Source organism: Macrotis lagotis, chromosome 1 (assembly GCF_037893015.1).
Source record: "Macrotis lagotis isolate mMagLag1 chromosome 1, bilby.v1.9.chrom.fasta, whole genome shotgun sequence".
Classification (NCBI taxonomy): domain Eukaryota; kingdom Metazoa; phylum Chordata; class Mammalia; order Peramelemorphia; family Peramelidae; genus Macrotis; species Macrotis lagotis.
This window is the reverse complement of record NC_133658.1, coordinates 600,367,538-600,383,720: the sequence shown is the minus strand read 5'-3', so window position 1 is coordinate 600,383,720 and position 16,183 is coordinate 600,367,538. Positions and strand designations below refer to the sequence as shown.

The 16,183-nt window shown below is 40.3% G+C and overlaps 1 protein-coding gene across 15 annotated transcripts in view; it reads right to left on the bottom strand.

Moving 5' to 3' along the window:
• Nucleotides 1-16,183, bottom strand: part of BIN1 (bridging integrator 1) — a 128,327-nt gene that overhangs the window by 50,564 nt on the left and 61,580 nt on the right. For all 15 annotated transcript variants that reach the window (XM_074214949.1, XM_074214951.1, XM_074214952.1 and 12 more), the window contains exon 2: nt 11,249-11,329. In XM_074214949.1, coding sequence (XP_074071050.1) covers nt 11,249-11,329 — 81 coding nt within the window. The remainder of the gene's footprint in view (nt 1-11,248; nt 11,330-16,183) is intronic.

Sequence of the window (16,183 nt, the reverse complement as noted above, 5' to 3'; positions counted from 1 at the left end):
TAACTGTGTGACCTTGGGCAAGTCACTTAACCCCATTGCCTTGCCAAAAAAAAAACCCTAAAGTGGGTCTTGACACTCCCCAGCTCTCAATCAAAGTAAAAAAAAAAAAAAAAAAACCTGCCCAGCTCTTCCTTTCTTGCCAAATGAACCCATCTCTTAACTAATGGACTCACAGGATAAGGTTCCTTCACACAAAGAGGAAGATTTACAGTAGCCCAGTCAGAGAAAAGAAGCAGCTGGCCTAACTGATTCATCACCCAATAACCTCAAGGACATGAACATTTTTGCTAGGCAGACCAGAGCCCAATGAGGCATGAACCCTTAACAAGCTGACCAGGTAATGAGTGTCTCCCTCAGGTTTACAGCAAGAGTTTTAACTCTTTTTTGTGTCATGGACCCCTCTGGCAGTCTGGTGAAATCTATGAACTCCCTTCTCAGAATCACATTTAAAATAGAATTATAATAATAGCTAACATGTATTACTATATGTCAGACTGTTTAAGCACTTTTGACTTGTCCAGGGTCACATGGAATTATAAAGGGAAACCAATTATATTGAAATGTAGTTTTAAAAAAAATTGTAAAATAATTTATGGCCCTATGATAAGAACTCCTAACAAATATGGTCTAGTGGCATTGAGAAGAAATGCTTGGATCTCTGAGAACACGTGAAGGGTAATCTTTGTTTTAGCAAATAAAGGAAGGGGATTCTCTAGACTCTTCTCCAAATGAATCTCTAAGACCCTTTAATCTTAGTAACCTCTCTGATGCCCCATATCCTATTCCAAATTCTTCTCCCTCTCCTTCTCACTACTGTATTCTTTAATCATCTGACTACATCCATCACGTTGAAGGAACAATGGTGTATGTGGCAGGGCAAAAAAAACATGGGGAGGGCAGCTAGGGGGTGAAGTGGATAGAACACTGACCATGGAGTGAGGAAGACCTGAGTTCAAATTTGACCTCAGATACTTATTAGCTGTATGGCCCTGAGCAAGTCATTTAACTCTGTTTACCTCAGTTTCCTCAGCTGTAAAACAAGCTGGGGATGGAAATGACAAGTCACTCTAGTGTCTTTGCCAAGAAAACCCCCAATGGGGTCAAGAAGAGTCAGACACAAATGAACATGATCATTATTCTTCTGCTTAGACTCAGAAGGCAGTAATGGGTAGAAGGTACAAAACTGAAAATTTAGATGAAATGTCAAGAAAAACTTCATAACCACTGAAACTGTCCAAAAGCTGAATTGGCTCCCTAGAAAGATGACAGGTTCCACCCCACTACACCTCACCACGCCTCCCATTTAAGATCTTCTAGCAGAAGCTAAATCATCACTTGTCTGGAATATTTTAATGGGGATTCCTTTCTTGGATTAAACTAGCCTCTGAAGTTCCTTCATACTCTCAAATTTTGTGACTTGTGTCTAATGTCTATAATTATGTCTTATCTTTCTATTATGTTGTAATTTCCATGATGACAAACAATATGTCTTAGCTAAACTTGGTTTCTCTGGGAAGGCTTGTATGAATTGATGAGGAGGGAAATAAGATGATGTGAGGCAGTATCAAGAAAAGCTTGCCAGATATGGAGTCATGGGATCTGGGTTTGCCACCTCAAACCTGTGTGACCTTAGACAAGACATTTAACGTTTATGAGTCTCTGGTTCCTCATCTGCAAAATAAGCTGGTTGGACTGGATGACTTCTAAATTCCCTTCTGCCTCAGAAATCTATGATGCTATGAGAAAAATCAAGGGAACAATAAATACCAAATACCATGATACAATAATGCAAATGAAAAGATTACTAAAAGGAAGAACTCTAAGCAATGAAGATTCAGAAAAAGAGATAAAGTCACTTAGCTCCTCCCTCCTACTAGAGAGGTGAAAGACTGCTAATCCAGGATACAATGTACATCATTAGAGACCAAATTTCTGTAAGATTTACTTTTTTTGGCTTAATTTTCTTTCTTAAGGTAGGGTTAAATCTAGATATGGGTAGTAAATGATTGTGGAATAGGTTTTTATTTTGTCTTTCAGTTAAGTAAACAAAAAAAATCATCTTATCTTTTGAGTTAAGTAACCCTCAAGATCTTCTTGCTAAGTAAATATTTCAAGTACAAGGAATAGCAATAATATATTTAAAAATATATAAAAATATATTTAAGGGGTGAAATCCTTTTTATTTTCAATTTCTTAATAGTATTCTATCCATGGCAGGTGCTGAATTAATAAACCAAGTACCAGACAGGTTAAGTGACTTTCCAAATTTCTTAGTAGGTTTCAAATTTTGTCAGTAGGGATCCAAATTTGTCAGTAGGATCAAAGTCTCCTGATTTCTACTCAATGCTCTTTCCACCAAATTACACTAACACCAATTAAGAGTTTAAGATCCGACTCCCCCAATACAAGCCAAACTTTATATCCTGAACAGAAAGAGAGGAAAGGGGAGGCCCTTTCAAGGGTCTACCAAGTTCTTGGGAATCGGAGTAGCATTCTGCTTAAAAAGAACTCCCCTTTGCTTCCTGTCAAGGTTGTTAGTAACCCTGGAGAACAAATAGGATACCTGACTCCATCCCTTTTTCCCCCATCACTTCTTTCCTTCCAGAGGAACCAACTCCACCTCTCTCCACCCAGTCCCTCAGTGTCAGTCAGACCCACAAGGTCCCTGCCAGAATGATGTAGACCCTCATGCCAAAGGAAGGGTCTTAGAGAGTCTTGTGCCCAAGCCCTATGTCTTCCTACAAATTATCTGCCCACAGTGTCTACTTAACATATTCCTGACTTCATCTAGTCTGACATTCCTAAAATGTCCCAATGAAGCTATGTCCACCACCCCATCTCTCTGCACACACACACACACACACACACACACACACACACACACACAAGCACGTATGCATGCACACACCAGGTGGTAGAGAAGCCTGGCACGAACAAGGAGCAGTCACTTTGCTAACTTTAGCCCTTGTCTCATTGTCCCACCCAAGGCTAGCACTGCCCTGCCATAGAGGATCAAGGGCTTCTGTCTCCTTTCAAGAGCATGGGAGTTATGGTTCATCACCCACATTCAAAGCCTGTTAAACAGCTGAGGGAGCCCAAAGGAAAGGGGAATGTGCTCTAACTTTCTTGAAAGTCCTGACATTAGGAGTCCAGGGGCATCTACAAAAGAAGTCTAATCCCAGCTGCTCCAGGGAGGAAGAGGTTATGAAGGAAAGGGAGGTAGGGAGTGGAGGCTGGGAAGGAATTGAAAGCAACTTCCAAACTCTAACCAAGCCTTAGGGGAGACCTATTTATAACCCCCATTGTCCTGGGTGGGGGTACAATAGTTGAATACTAGGATTAGTTAGGAAAACCTACACTTGAATCCTGTCACAGAAACTTACTAGCTGTGTGACGCTTGGCAAGCTTCTTTAATTACAATTTGTCTTGGTATCCACATCTATAAAAATGGGGATAACAGCCCCTACTTCCCAGGAATAGCTAACACTTTACAATATGTTTTAATAAATGAGGAAACCAAGGCAAACAGAAGTTGTGACTTGCCCAGGGTCAAGCCATTGCCCAAGATTGGATTTGAACTTGAGTCTTCCTGAGTCCAGACCCAGTGTTCTATCTATTGTAACTATAAACATATGTGTATAGATGTTAATTATTAATAATATTACTATTACTATTATTATGCTATTACTAATATTATTACCACTAACAACCTGAGAATAGTTTTTGGTGCTGTATTTACCTCTCTTATATGTGCCTTTTATTCCTGCTTTCATCCATCTCTCCCTTACAGAAATCCAGAGTTCTCTTCTTCTGCCAGGGTCCCTCCTTTTTGGAGGGAAAGCAATCTTAGAAACTTAACCAACCTGAGATGTCCGAGTTGTAATGTATTATTCACTCCCCAAGAGTGCTAGCATTTTAAAGAGGAGCCTAGACAAGACAATGTTTCATTGGAAGAAATGAATTGCTAATAGCAGCATTTCAGACACTGAGACAGGTGGTGGGGGCACCTTCAAATCCTGTCATCCAGACAAGCGCCTGCTCCACCTATTTGTAAGACTGTCTCTCAAATAAGAGTTTCCCCAACTTCCAAAGAAATCAGGACATCTTTCCAATTCTTTACCACACTGGTTCACCCATCTGTAGATGGAGAAAGATCAAAAGCAGAGAAGTAGCTCCTACCTAAGCAATCCCTAAAAAGAACTTGGTGGCCTTGAATGACCCACCCAGAGGGACTGAATTCTCTTAACAGGGTCTTCATCACACAAATAACATTGCTAGTGCCTTACATGTAGTAAGCACTAGAAAGATTAGTTGAATGGAATCAAAAGTCCTATGAGACACTGCCTCTGTGTACAATATCCAGTGCATGTAAATCGTCAAAATCAAATATTCTTAATCATTTGTGTCACAGAACCTTTGTCAGTCTGGAGAAACCTATGAATCCCTTCTCAGAAAAAAAAATGGGTTTTAAAATACATAAAATAAAATTATAAGATTGCAAAGAAGACCAAAGATTAGTGAAAATAAAGGTGTCACTTTTCCAAAAATTCACAAAATCCCCCCCCCCAAGATCCCATGTTAAAAACCCCTTCTCCTCACTTATAAGTAAGGCTCAATGAGTGTAAGTGATTTGGCATGCATACAACAAGCAACAAGAGACCAAAGAACTGCCCCACAGGGGGATTGGGAGGTTGATGAACAGATTAAGTGACAGGAGCCTAATAAGAAGCTGCTTAGATTGAGAGTAACAAGAAAACCCTCCAAACACCACAAAGGAAAAATGACCTTCTTTCGAGGGGGTACTCCTCTTCCCCATTCCCTTCAATTTATCTCCTGGCTAAATTTTGAATATTGTTGGCTTTTAAAATTATGATAGCATCAACTTACAAATTTAAATTTCTTAAGTACTTTCACATCTTTGATCTAATCTGAGACCCAAACACTCCCAGGAGCTAATGGAACAGAGATAACTGAGATGTTAAGCTATTTACTCAGGATCCCTGATGCCTATTGCCTCCATCACTAGGCCAGGTCTCTCTCTTGGCAGTCAAGGAAGAGCTGCCAATAAATGATCCCCCTGACTAATGACTTTCTCTTTGCAGAATTATGTTTTTTTCAACATCTCCATTTCAGAGATAGTTAAGAGGAGGTATGAGGCCTAAGGGCATGTCCTGTTCTTCAAAAGACACAGGAGAATATCTAGCTTTGCTACAAGACCTCTGGGGAAGGGGGCTCAGCAGCAGTGGGGTTTGGGGAATATTTAACATCCCTGGGGGTCTAAAAGTTCTTTTCCTCTCTTCTTCAGGAGGCCTTTCCTTCTCTCTGAGAATATCATCCATCTATTCTTTATGTAACCTGTAAGTTCCTAATTTTTATTTAATATGTTGTCTCCCATTACATGTTTACATGTTGTCTCCTTGAAGGCAGGAACACTTTTATTTTCTTTGCAACCCCAGCATTTAGAAAATTGTTGATGAGCTACCAAGAACTGATTGCCTAAAAGATAGCAAGTCATCTCTAAATCTCTCTTCTAATCTAAATAATCTCAAATTCCAAGACTTAAATAAGGACTTTTCAGTAATTTAACAGTTCCCCCCCCCCCCGCTTATCCACCCAAAAAATGACCATATCTGGATAGCTAAATGACCTTAAGGTACATGGCAGTAAATATGGGCTGCTATAGGAAAAACCTGAGAGTAAACAGTAAATGTAGTTTGGCCTAGATAGAAGTGCTAGGTTCAAGGAAATTCCTCTTCCTATGACCTTAGCAACATTCCTCCCATGTACTCACTCCTTTTCTTGTATTCACCTCCAGTTTGGTTAGATGTCTGAGCTCGGATTGAGCTCTCAGATCAATCATTCAGCCACCACCCTCTGGAAGGAAGACTGACCTAAAGGTTATTAGAAAAAGGAAACCACCATCAAAGTTTTAGGGGAAGATACTGAGAATAAAGGGAGAGAAGGGACACCTCCATTTAGGCTCCTACTGAGGAGTCCTTGTGTTTCCATGAAAGGATGTTGAGGGTTCTGGGGTAGATGGGTGGAGGAAGAGATGGTCTGCATCTTGTATCTGCCAAGGAAATGACAAGGGAAAAGGAGACCACTCACTCTGCTAGAATAGCAATTCTTAAAGTGTAGTCAGGGAGGCTCTGGAGGTCCCCAAGACCCTTCCTTCTGAGGGTCTGGCAAGGTCTAACCTATTTTCATAATAATATGAATTAATTAATTTCTAAAATAGTAAATACCTATAAACTAATCCACATAAAAGCACTTTGTGGGGAAGGGTCCTTGATAATTTTTAAGAGAATCTTAAGGAATTAAAAGGGGAACTAAGACAAAAAAGTTTGAAATCCATTGCACCACAGCAATTCAGTAATGGTTATACAAATGTTCTTTTGCCCCCCTCAAATCTTTTTTTTAATTAAATTTTCATTTTTTATTACTCTGAAGCTGACAAAGAACAACAAATATGGATTTTTCCTCATATAAAGTACAGAATATAGATTATTTATGACTATTATCTTTATACTATTCAGCTTGGTTTATTTTAAGTATATATTACATTTAATATGAATTCTTATGGTTTTTCTAAGAATAATCCCTGCCATGAAGCAGGGTTACCTCACCAAAATTCCATAGTGATAAGATATCATGGGAAGGGCCTAAGGCTAAGAGTTAGGAAACCTTTATCTAGTCTCTGACCTCACATTTGACAGTTTTACCAATTCCTCATTGAAATTATTCCTTTGGCTTATACTCTCCAAATTGTCCTTCTCCCTCAGATTGTCCCTTCTCTATTTTTTTCTCTAAATCATCATCCTCATGTCTAATGGTGCCCAGCTGAGCACACTTTTCAACATATGGTCCTCAACTCTCTTCTCTCTTTAGGCTCTCCACTTAATATGTTCCCCTATCAACTTCCCTGTTTCCATTAGTAATATCATCACTGGCCCCATCAAAAACCTCATTTTCCCCACCATTCTGTCCCTAATTTTCCAAATTTAATTGGTCATCAAATGGGACTCTTAAATTCTCTTGCTTTCCAATCCTATTTCTAGCATTGGATTTCAGGCCTTCATCGCTCTCATATTGGCCTCACAATTGGTTTCCCTCCCACCTCTAGTCTCTCCTCTGTCCAATCTAATTCTAACCACATGCTAAAATGAGCTACTTTTATCATGTCATTCTCTTGCTCCAAAATTTTCATTGCTCTATGGCAATCATTCTCAGCTAGGGGGTTTATGCTAAAAATTCTCTATTATCACTTTAAGGAGTAAATAACTGTTAAAAATATTACAAGTAATATATCACATGACTCTGGGAATTCATATTTTAATTATTGTTGCTGGAAACAGTTTGGGAACAAAAAAACTACTAGGAACCACTGGCCTATATTATAAATTATATAATTTATTATAAATTATAAATTTGTTTCAGGATATCTATAGCTAAGGGCGGCTAGATGACACAGTGGAAAGAGTGCCCAGCCTTTAGTCAGCAAGATCTGTGTTCAAATCCTGCCTCAGATATTTATTAAATGTAGGACCCTTGGGGGCAGCTAGGTGGTGCAGTGGATAAAGCACTGGCCCTGGAGTCAGGAGTACTTGAGTTCAAATATGACCTCAGACACTTAATAATTACCTAGCTGTGTGGCCTTGGGCAAGTCACTTAACCCCATTGCCTTACAAAAAAAAAAATGTAGGACCCCCAGCAAAACACTTAACTTTTGCCTCAGCTTCCTCATCTATTAAAAAGAGCTGGAGAAGGAAATGGCAAACCACTCCAGGATCTTTGCCAAGAATACCCCAAATGGAGTAATGAAGAATCAGACACAATTGAAAATATCTATATCTATATCTATATCTATATCTATCTATATATATATTTATCTATATCTATATCTATAGATATGTGGAGAGAGAGAGAGAGAGAGAGAGAGAGAGAGAGAGAGAGAGAGAGATGAGAATATTGGCCTAGGTGGTATCTATTCAGCTAAATAGATCTAGATACCTACATTTATAGACATCTGTAGTTGAAAGGGTCTTCATGGGGGGGCAACTAGGTGGCAGAGTGGATAGAGCACCGGCCCTGGAGTCAGGAGTACCTGAGTTCAAATCCAGCCTCAGACACTTAATAATTACCTATCTGTGTGGCCTTGGGCAAGCCACTTAACCCCATTGCCTTGCAAAAACCATTAAAAAAAAACAAAAGAAAGAAAGAAAGGAAGGAAGGAAGGAAGGAAGGAAGGAAGGAAGGAAGGGGCTTCACAGACTATGATGTCCATCACCCTCACCTTCCATGAGAAAACTGAAGTATATATCTTACAAAAGGTCAGACAGGTAGTAAAATGTCAGAGGCAGGATTTGAAACCAATTCCTCCAGCTCTAGACTCAATATTCTTTCCCCTAAATATAAAATCCAAGTTACTCAGACTGGCATTTGAAGATCCTCCTCCATAATACAAGTATAGCTAATCTTTCCAACTTTACTTACTCATTACTATCCTTCCCCTCCAACCAGATTGGTTGATTCACTATCTTCTGGTCCTATCTTTTCACCTACCCTTCTCTGTTCAAATAATTTGATCTTCCCTTCCCTGATTCTAGAAAAATCTACCTGACTGGCTGTTCCCAGTCTATTTCAATTCTATTTCAATTCAACAAATACATTTGTTAAGTATTTATTTATTATTTATAAAGTGATCCCCTTCCAGCTCTGCTCCTGGCTTTCAGACTTGAAAACCATGCCTGGCGCTGCCTCTCTTCCTAGAGCTCCCTCAGCCTCTGGGGCCTCCTTGCCCTGGAACATCCAACCACCCCTAAAACCTTTTAACTTTCTTTCATTTCCCTCCAGTGCTGTAAAACCGCGACCCCAAGAAAGGGGACACACGGACACACACACACACACACACACACACACACACACACACACACACACGATGAACAGAACAAACAGGCCAAGGAGAGTCTGACTATGTTCTTGGGATAGAGTGCAATGGATTGAAAACTCACTTCACAGGCTTACTTGAATCAAGACTAAGCTGTGTACAGTTTAATTATGGAACATTAGGTAATTGGATGTATGTGCAAAACAAGATCAGGAGAGAAACAAATTGTCCATTTTGACTGAAATATCAAGTGTGTGAAAGAGAATAGTATGAAATAAGACTGAGCTCCAAGGCTGCACCATTATGGAGGTCCTTGATTGTCAGATTAAGGATTTTGTATTTCATCCTCCAGGCTACAGAAGTACTGAAGGTTTTTAAAATCAGGGTGTGATATAATCAAACCTGTGATCCAGGAAGATTTTTTTTGGCAATTGTATGAAAGATAGATTTTAAAGGGGAAAAAGACCAAAGTAGCAGGGAGTCCAGTTAGGAATCTATTTCAATTGCTCATGTAAGAATGTTTTTGAACCTGAAATAGAGTGGAAGCCATGTGAGTGTAGAAAAAAAGGATGGATGAGAGAGATGCAGTAGAGATGGAATCCATGGAACTTGGCAAATGGCTGGATACGGGCAGTGATGGAGTCATGGATGACTCTGAGATGTCAAACATGGAAGGCTGGGAATATGATTATATCATCAACAGAAATAGGAAAGCTGGAAGGAAGGTCAATGGGGAAAGGTAAGAAGTTCAAGAAGTACCATAGAAAGCTGGTCTCAGGGTCAGGAAGACATGGGTTCAAGACCTTCCTCTGACACATTCTGGTTGTGGGACCATGGCTAAGTCCCTTTATCTTTTAGTGCTCTAAACAAGACAAGTCAAATTGAGTTTACAAGAATTTAATAAGCTCTTACTCTGTGCTATGCACAGTGTTAAGTGCTGGGAATACAATTACAATCAAAGGCGCAGTACCTGCCCTCAAGGAACTTACATTCAGGAGCTGAAAAGCTGTAGAGGGTTGGGGAGAAGGAGAGGGAAGTGAAGGGAAAGAGGGAGATGAGGAGAAAGAAAATAACCTCCAAGGGATCTGGTGATGAAACCCAGAAAACGAAGAACTTTTCTGGGTCCTTCCTCAAAATGGCAGTTCCAAGAGGAAATCAAAAATGGGAAAAGTCAGCAAGGGCACAGTGATAGTCTGAATCTTTCCTCAAAATGAAAGTTTCAGGAGGAAATAACCATTGGGAGAAAAAGAACACTGGGTAGAAGGAAGAAGAAGCTGAGGCATGGTGGCAAAGTCTGGAGAGTGAGAGTCTGGGACCTCCCTGAAAACTCTTAGACCACTCTTTAAGACTTTAAATTGGGGCAGCTGGGTGGTGCAGTGGATAGAGCACTCAGGAGGACCTGAGTTCAAATTCGACCTCAGACACTTAATAATTAACCTAGCTGTGTGACTTTGGGCAAGTCACTTAACTCCTCTGCCTTGCAAAGGGGCAGCTAAGCACTGGCCCTGGAGTCAGGGAACCTGAATTCAAATTCAGCCTCAGTTGCTTCATAATTGTTTAGCTGTGTGACCTTGGGCAAGTCACTTAACCCCATTGCTTTAAATAAATAAAAATTTTTTTAAAAAAAGAAATGACCAGGGGCTGCTAGGTGGGGGCAGTGTATAGAGCACGGGCCCTGGAGTCAGGAGGACCTGAGTTCAGATTTGATCTCAGACACTTAATAATTACCTAGCTGTGTGGCCTTGGGCAAGCCACTTAACCCCATTGCCTTGCAAAAATCTAAAAAAAAAAAAAGAAAAGAAAAGAAAGAAAAAGAAAAAGAAATGACCCATTGCCTTGCAAAACAAAACAAAACAAAAAGTTATTGTCAGGGAATTTAAAAAAAAAGACTATAGACTGCCAAAAAAAGGTGTGAACTTGCATTGATAGGATCAGTTTCTTCACCTGTGGAAATTCAGTTTATGTCCCCACTCCATTGAGCAGAGTCAGGGAGTGAAGGTCTGGGCCTTGTGGATTTGTTGCTAGTAGGAGCTCCTCAGTGAGGTAACTCCTCCTGCACCTTCTCTGAGACTCTGCAATTCTTAAGAGAATTTTTAATGGCACTAATACTTGGTAGGGTCACACAGCCAGTACCCTAGGGTAAACTTGAATCAGGTCATTTTATCTCAGGAGTTGGCTCTCTATCCATGAAGTCACACTGTCCCCCAATATTACCTGGTTATCTTATTGTTCATTATGGCTTACCTTTCCTACTCCTTGAAGGCAGTAACCATACAGTATCTTCTTTTGTATCCCTCCCAGCACCTAGCAGCCCAGAATTTGTGCTCATTAGTATCTTGCTGCTTGGCTAAAAAAGCTTACCAGCTGTTTGTTGAAATTCTGGACACACTGCTCAAACTGCTCATCCTTAGTCTCATCTGCCTTCCCCAACTTCTGTAGGACCTGGAAAGGGAAAGAAAGAGTTTGTTAGAACAAAAACAAAAACTGAATAAAGACTCTGAAGCTTAGCTCCATCCTGTAAAACCAGAGAACCATTGCATTTATTTTCTCAACTCCCTTCCTAATTCCTAACCAGAAGAAACATGCTCCCTCCTCAGTCCAAAGGGCAGTCATTTTCCATTCTCTTTGTGATGCCAATATGGACCAAGGGAATTGCCCTCCATGGGAAGGCTGATGGCTCACCCCTTGTTCAACTAGCTCCCTTGGCAAAGGGAAGGCCTAAAGGTATCCAAGGGGTTGGACCAAGATTTCTTGAATAAGATCCATACTATCACCTCCTCAGAGCTCCATCCAGTCTATCTTAAGTGCTGGGCAAAAAAGAATTGAGAAGGACGGGACAGGAAGCCCCAACTCTCTTCACAAATTGTGAGCTTTCTTAAGTGGGACCTAAGAAGGGAGGTCCAGGGAGAAGTCCAGACATCTGAGATGATAAGGAGGATACAGAGGAGGATAAGGATAGACTGGAACTTACACAGTCTATTCCTTCTCCTTTGTGATTATGAGGACAGACTTTGGTAACTAGCAACTTCCTCACTGTCCTCCTGTTCCTCTCTCTCCCTAAAACACACAGTCAGTCAGTCAGGCAGGCAGGCAGGCAGTCTGTCTTGTCTGTCTGTCTCTCTCTCTCTCTCTCTCTCTCTCTCTCTCTCAGAGAAGGGCCTCTCCCTCTCTTCTAAGTCTCATCTGTCTAGTCCTCAGCTGTTTCTTGACCAAGATTAGAGAAGTAAGAGATAGAAGAAAAATAAAACAAAGAAGTGACAGAACAGGGCTTTGTGAGACAGGGGAGGTAGAGGCAGATGAAATGACTTCTATAATGCAAGCAAGCTTCTCATGGGGGAAACTGAAAGCAACAAAGACATTTTCAAAGCAGGACATAGAAAAGGAAGTGGTTAAAAACAGCTCTGGGAGGTAGAGGACTATGAATGTGGAACATTGGATGTATTGTCAGACAGGATTAAGATGTTGATTAGTTTTGTTGGCTATTTTTCCTCTTTTTTTCATTTTTGTTATAAAGGATGAAATCTGACAAGGAAGAAGGAAGAAAAAGATATATACTGGGAAATGAGATGAGGTACTCCCCCCAATGAGACAAGGTACTTAAAAAAAAGATCAAAAATATAAATTTACAAAACACCTCTGGAGAATGACCATGAAGATTTTCTTGACATGTGGCAAACTCCAGAGAGAGAACATGGAGATTTTTCACAAAATGGCAGGTATGGATCTATCCATGTCAAAAGAAATCAGATTCAATTGAATATTGTAGTATATTTCCCCATCATTCTCTACAGATTCACTCAAGTGAAACCCCCACCTCACCCCTTCCTTAGTATCTCAGCCCCAACACTTCTGGACTAGGCAGAGGAATAAGAAGAGTTGAGTTGGAAAGGTAAGAAGTCAGTAACAAAAAAGGATAATAATAACCTCCAGATTATGAGGCTTAGATGAGATGCCAGACAGGAAAGCACTTTGAAGTAAGTAAAATGGTTCTTCAAATATAAAGGATTATTAATATTAAACCCTTTTAAAGAGGTTAGAATGTTCCCAGCTCCACATGAATCCAGTCTCACCAGATGATACATCTAAAACTGCCAAGATTTCCGACTGGAGTGGGAGAATGTCTCTTGCCAAATTTGTAGGAATTTTTGGCTTTAAAGTCTTCCCCCCCCCCCAGACCCGTTGCCCACATAGATATATCTCATTCAGGGGTCCTTTAGTCACACTGAACCTTCCAAGCTGATCTGAGTATGTGTTGAAAGGGAACTCCAGATAAATAAAACCTGTGATAAGTTTCCTGCCAGGCTGTCTGTCCGAAAGGGTCTGCTGGATTGTAGGTTATAGCCTCAATCTGACTTTCATACATGGGAATCAGCCAACCCTAATCATACACTTGAACTCCCCTCAAAGAGAATTATTTCTCCTTAGTCTCTCTTTATCCCTGATTTCACTAAAGCAATGTACTTCTCTATTGTCACCACCAGCCCCCTCCAAAAAAAAAAAAAAAGACTTGAAAGTAATCTAACCAATATAATGGGATATTGTAAGAATATTGTAAGAAATGACAAATATCAATAATTCAGAAGTGCTGGAAGCTCTATATGATGACATGAGTACAACATTGTTTGTCCTTCATTCTCAAAGACAATGACAATCAAGGAGGCAATACCATGACATGCAAAAAAGATTGGATTTAAGTGAGGGATGGCTGTGCAAAGTCAGTAGCCTCACTTTCTCGATATCTTAGACAATCCTACCTCTGTGCCTTTGTTTTTCATATTCCTGCCCCGCCATAATGCCATTCCTGCTTCTTTCTCTCTATTGCATTCATACCCTTAATAGTTCAATTAAAGTTCCACCTCATCCATGAAATCTCACTTGACTATTCCAACTCACAATGATGTCTCCAATTTCTGTATTGCTATAGCACCATCTGCACCATTTATTTGGCACTTAGCCTAAATTCTCATCTATTTATGTGCATATTTTTTTTTCCCTCTACCTGAGGCCTACGCTCTTCAAGGACAAGAAAAAAAAAAGAAAAAAGATTAGGTAGATGGACAGATATGATAGAGATATCAACAGCTAAACTGATAGAGCTAAAGCTAGCTATACTTGTAATATCAGGACTCAATAGAGGTTTTTAATGAGATAAGAAAATGGAGGTCTAGAAAGGTTAATTAAGTAGCTGGCCTTAGGTCACCAAAGCCCTTTTGGAATAGAATAATGGCTAGTATTCCTAGTCCACTATTCTTTTCAACACAGTAAACCCAGACTTCCTCTTTATGCATCAAGTTTTGAGAATTCTGATGATTCCAGATGATTTTTAGTTTCCCAAACAATACCATGCATCTACATGAGCATCTCTCTTCTAAAGACTATCTCATTTTATCAGCACTAATTGTTCGGAAGGAAGAAGAGAGAGATTACATGGGTTGTTTTCATTTGATCTTCTCTGTCACCTAAGGGAGAAGGACATTAAATTGACAGATATTTATCACCTCTATGCTATAGATATGGAAATTGGAACACAAGAAGCTAAAGTGGACCTTGTCTTATCTAAATTTTGTATCTGACAGACCCAAATCCAGGCTTCTGAATTCAGCAAGCACTTAATAAAGACTTGCTAACCTGAACTACAGGGGGACCAGAATTCAGGTCTGTTAAACTCTGTTAAACTCCTAATCTGAGGTTGATTCTCTCTCTCTCTCTCTCTCTCTCTCTCTCTCTCTCTGTGTGTGTGTGTGTGTGTGTGTGTGTGTGTGTGTGTGTGTGTGTTTGTCTCTCTGTTTCTCTCTGTCTGTCTCTCGAGTTTCCCAATTTGACTATAGGCCCTTGGGTGTAAAGATGTCATTTTATACTTTATATCCCACAAGTGCAATGCCCCAGAAAGAGAAAAACACCTAAGATCTTCATTAGACCTTCTCTGGTCTTTAACCCTTCTCTTGGGCTGCTAAGTGAAAAAAATGCAATCTTATAAGCCAAATTCTTCGAGCCCACTCACTCCCTCAGTGAGTCAGCAGGAGAAGCCCGTATTAACTAGGAGGCTGCCCAAGCCACATTTCCTTGTCAACAGCCTAGAGTTCTTCTCGACCATTCCCCCTAAATGGGACTGTCAGGAGAGATCAGGTCTCACTCAGACAGCAGATGCCGCAGCAGCTGAAGGAACACAGACCAGCAAGCACAAATATACAGATCCAAACAAATGCATATGTACAACTGTGTTGTGGTCACACACTATATGAGCACACACAGACCAAAATGAGAAAACAAAACCTCAGATCCAGAAATGCCTTATGCATTGGAAATATCCTTAGCTATAGGTCAGGGGGCTTGTGTTTTAGTTCATGCTTTACCCACCAACAGCAAAGGACTTCATTAGTTGCTCCAATGATTTGCTCTCTCTGGCCTTCGGTTTCTTCATCCATAAAAGACTAACTGATCTTTAGAGCCCCCCCCCCAACACACACACACACACACAAACACACGAATTACAAGTTTTGGGTGTCTTTCCAACCATATGGTAAAAACTCCTCAAAGTCAGGACCATGAATTCTGTTTTGTTTCACATAGTCCTAAGCTAGGAGACACTTAGTCAAAACCTGAGGATTTACTGATCATAGGAAGAACAGACTGCAATGCATTTTAACAGAGATTGGAATGATGAAACTCCTCCCCACCCACACACTTCATTTTGATAAATCACTTTATCTCCTTTTCTCCCTCACAAGAGGATTTTGGGACTTTCTGTTCCCTCTATCTCCCCTCGGTGGTAAGTAATACAGTGCTCTGAATTCAGAAGGCACTCAAAAATGCTGCTGAATTAAATTCATAGATCCAGAGCTGGAGGGGTCCCTGGAGGCTATCTAGGTCAAACCTCTCATTTTACCTGTGATTATGAAACAGAGGTAGGTCATAGACCACAGGTTTAGAGCCTGAAGGAACATTAGAAACCTATGAGTCTAACCCCATTATTTGCAGATGAGGAAACTGAGATCCAGAGAGATCAAATGCCTGGCTGTGGTCACACAACTATTAAGTATTTAATGTAGAATTTGAACTCAAGATAGAGAGCCCTGAGACCAAAGTCAGGACAATGTCTCTCTGAATTCAAAATCCAGTCTCAAACACTTCCTAGTTGTGGGACCCTGGACAAGTCACTTAATCCCATTTGTCTCAGCTTCCCCATCTGTAAAATGAGCTGGAGAAAGAAATAACAAACCACTCCAGTATCTTTGCCAAGAATATCCTAAGTGGGGTCACAAAGAATCAGACACAATCAACAACATCTTAATTCTA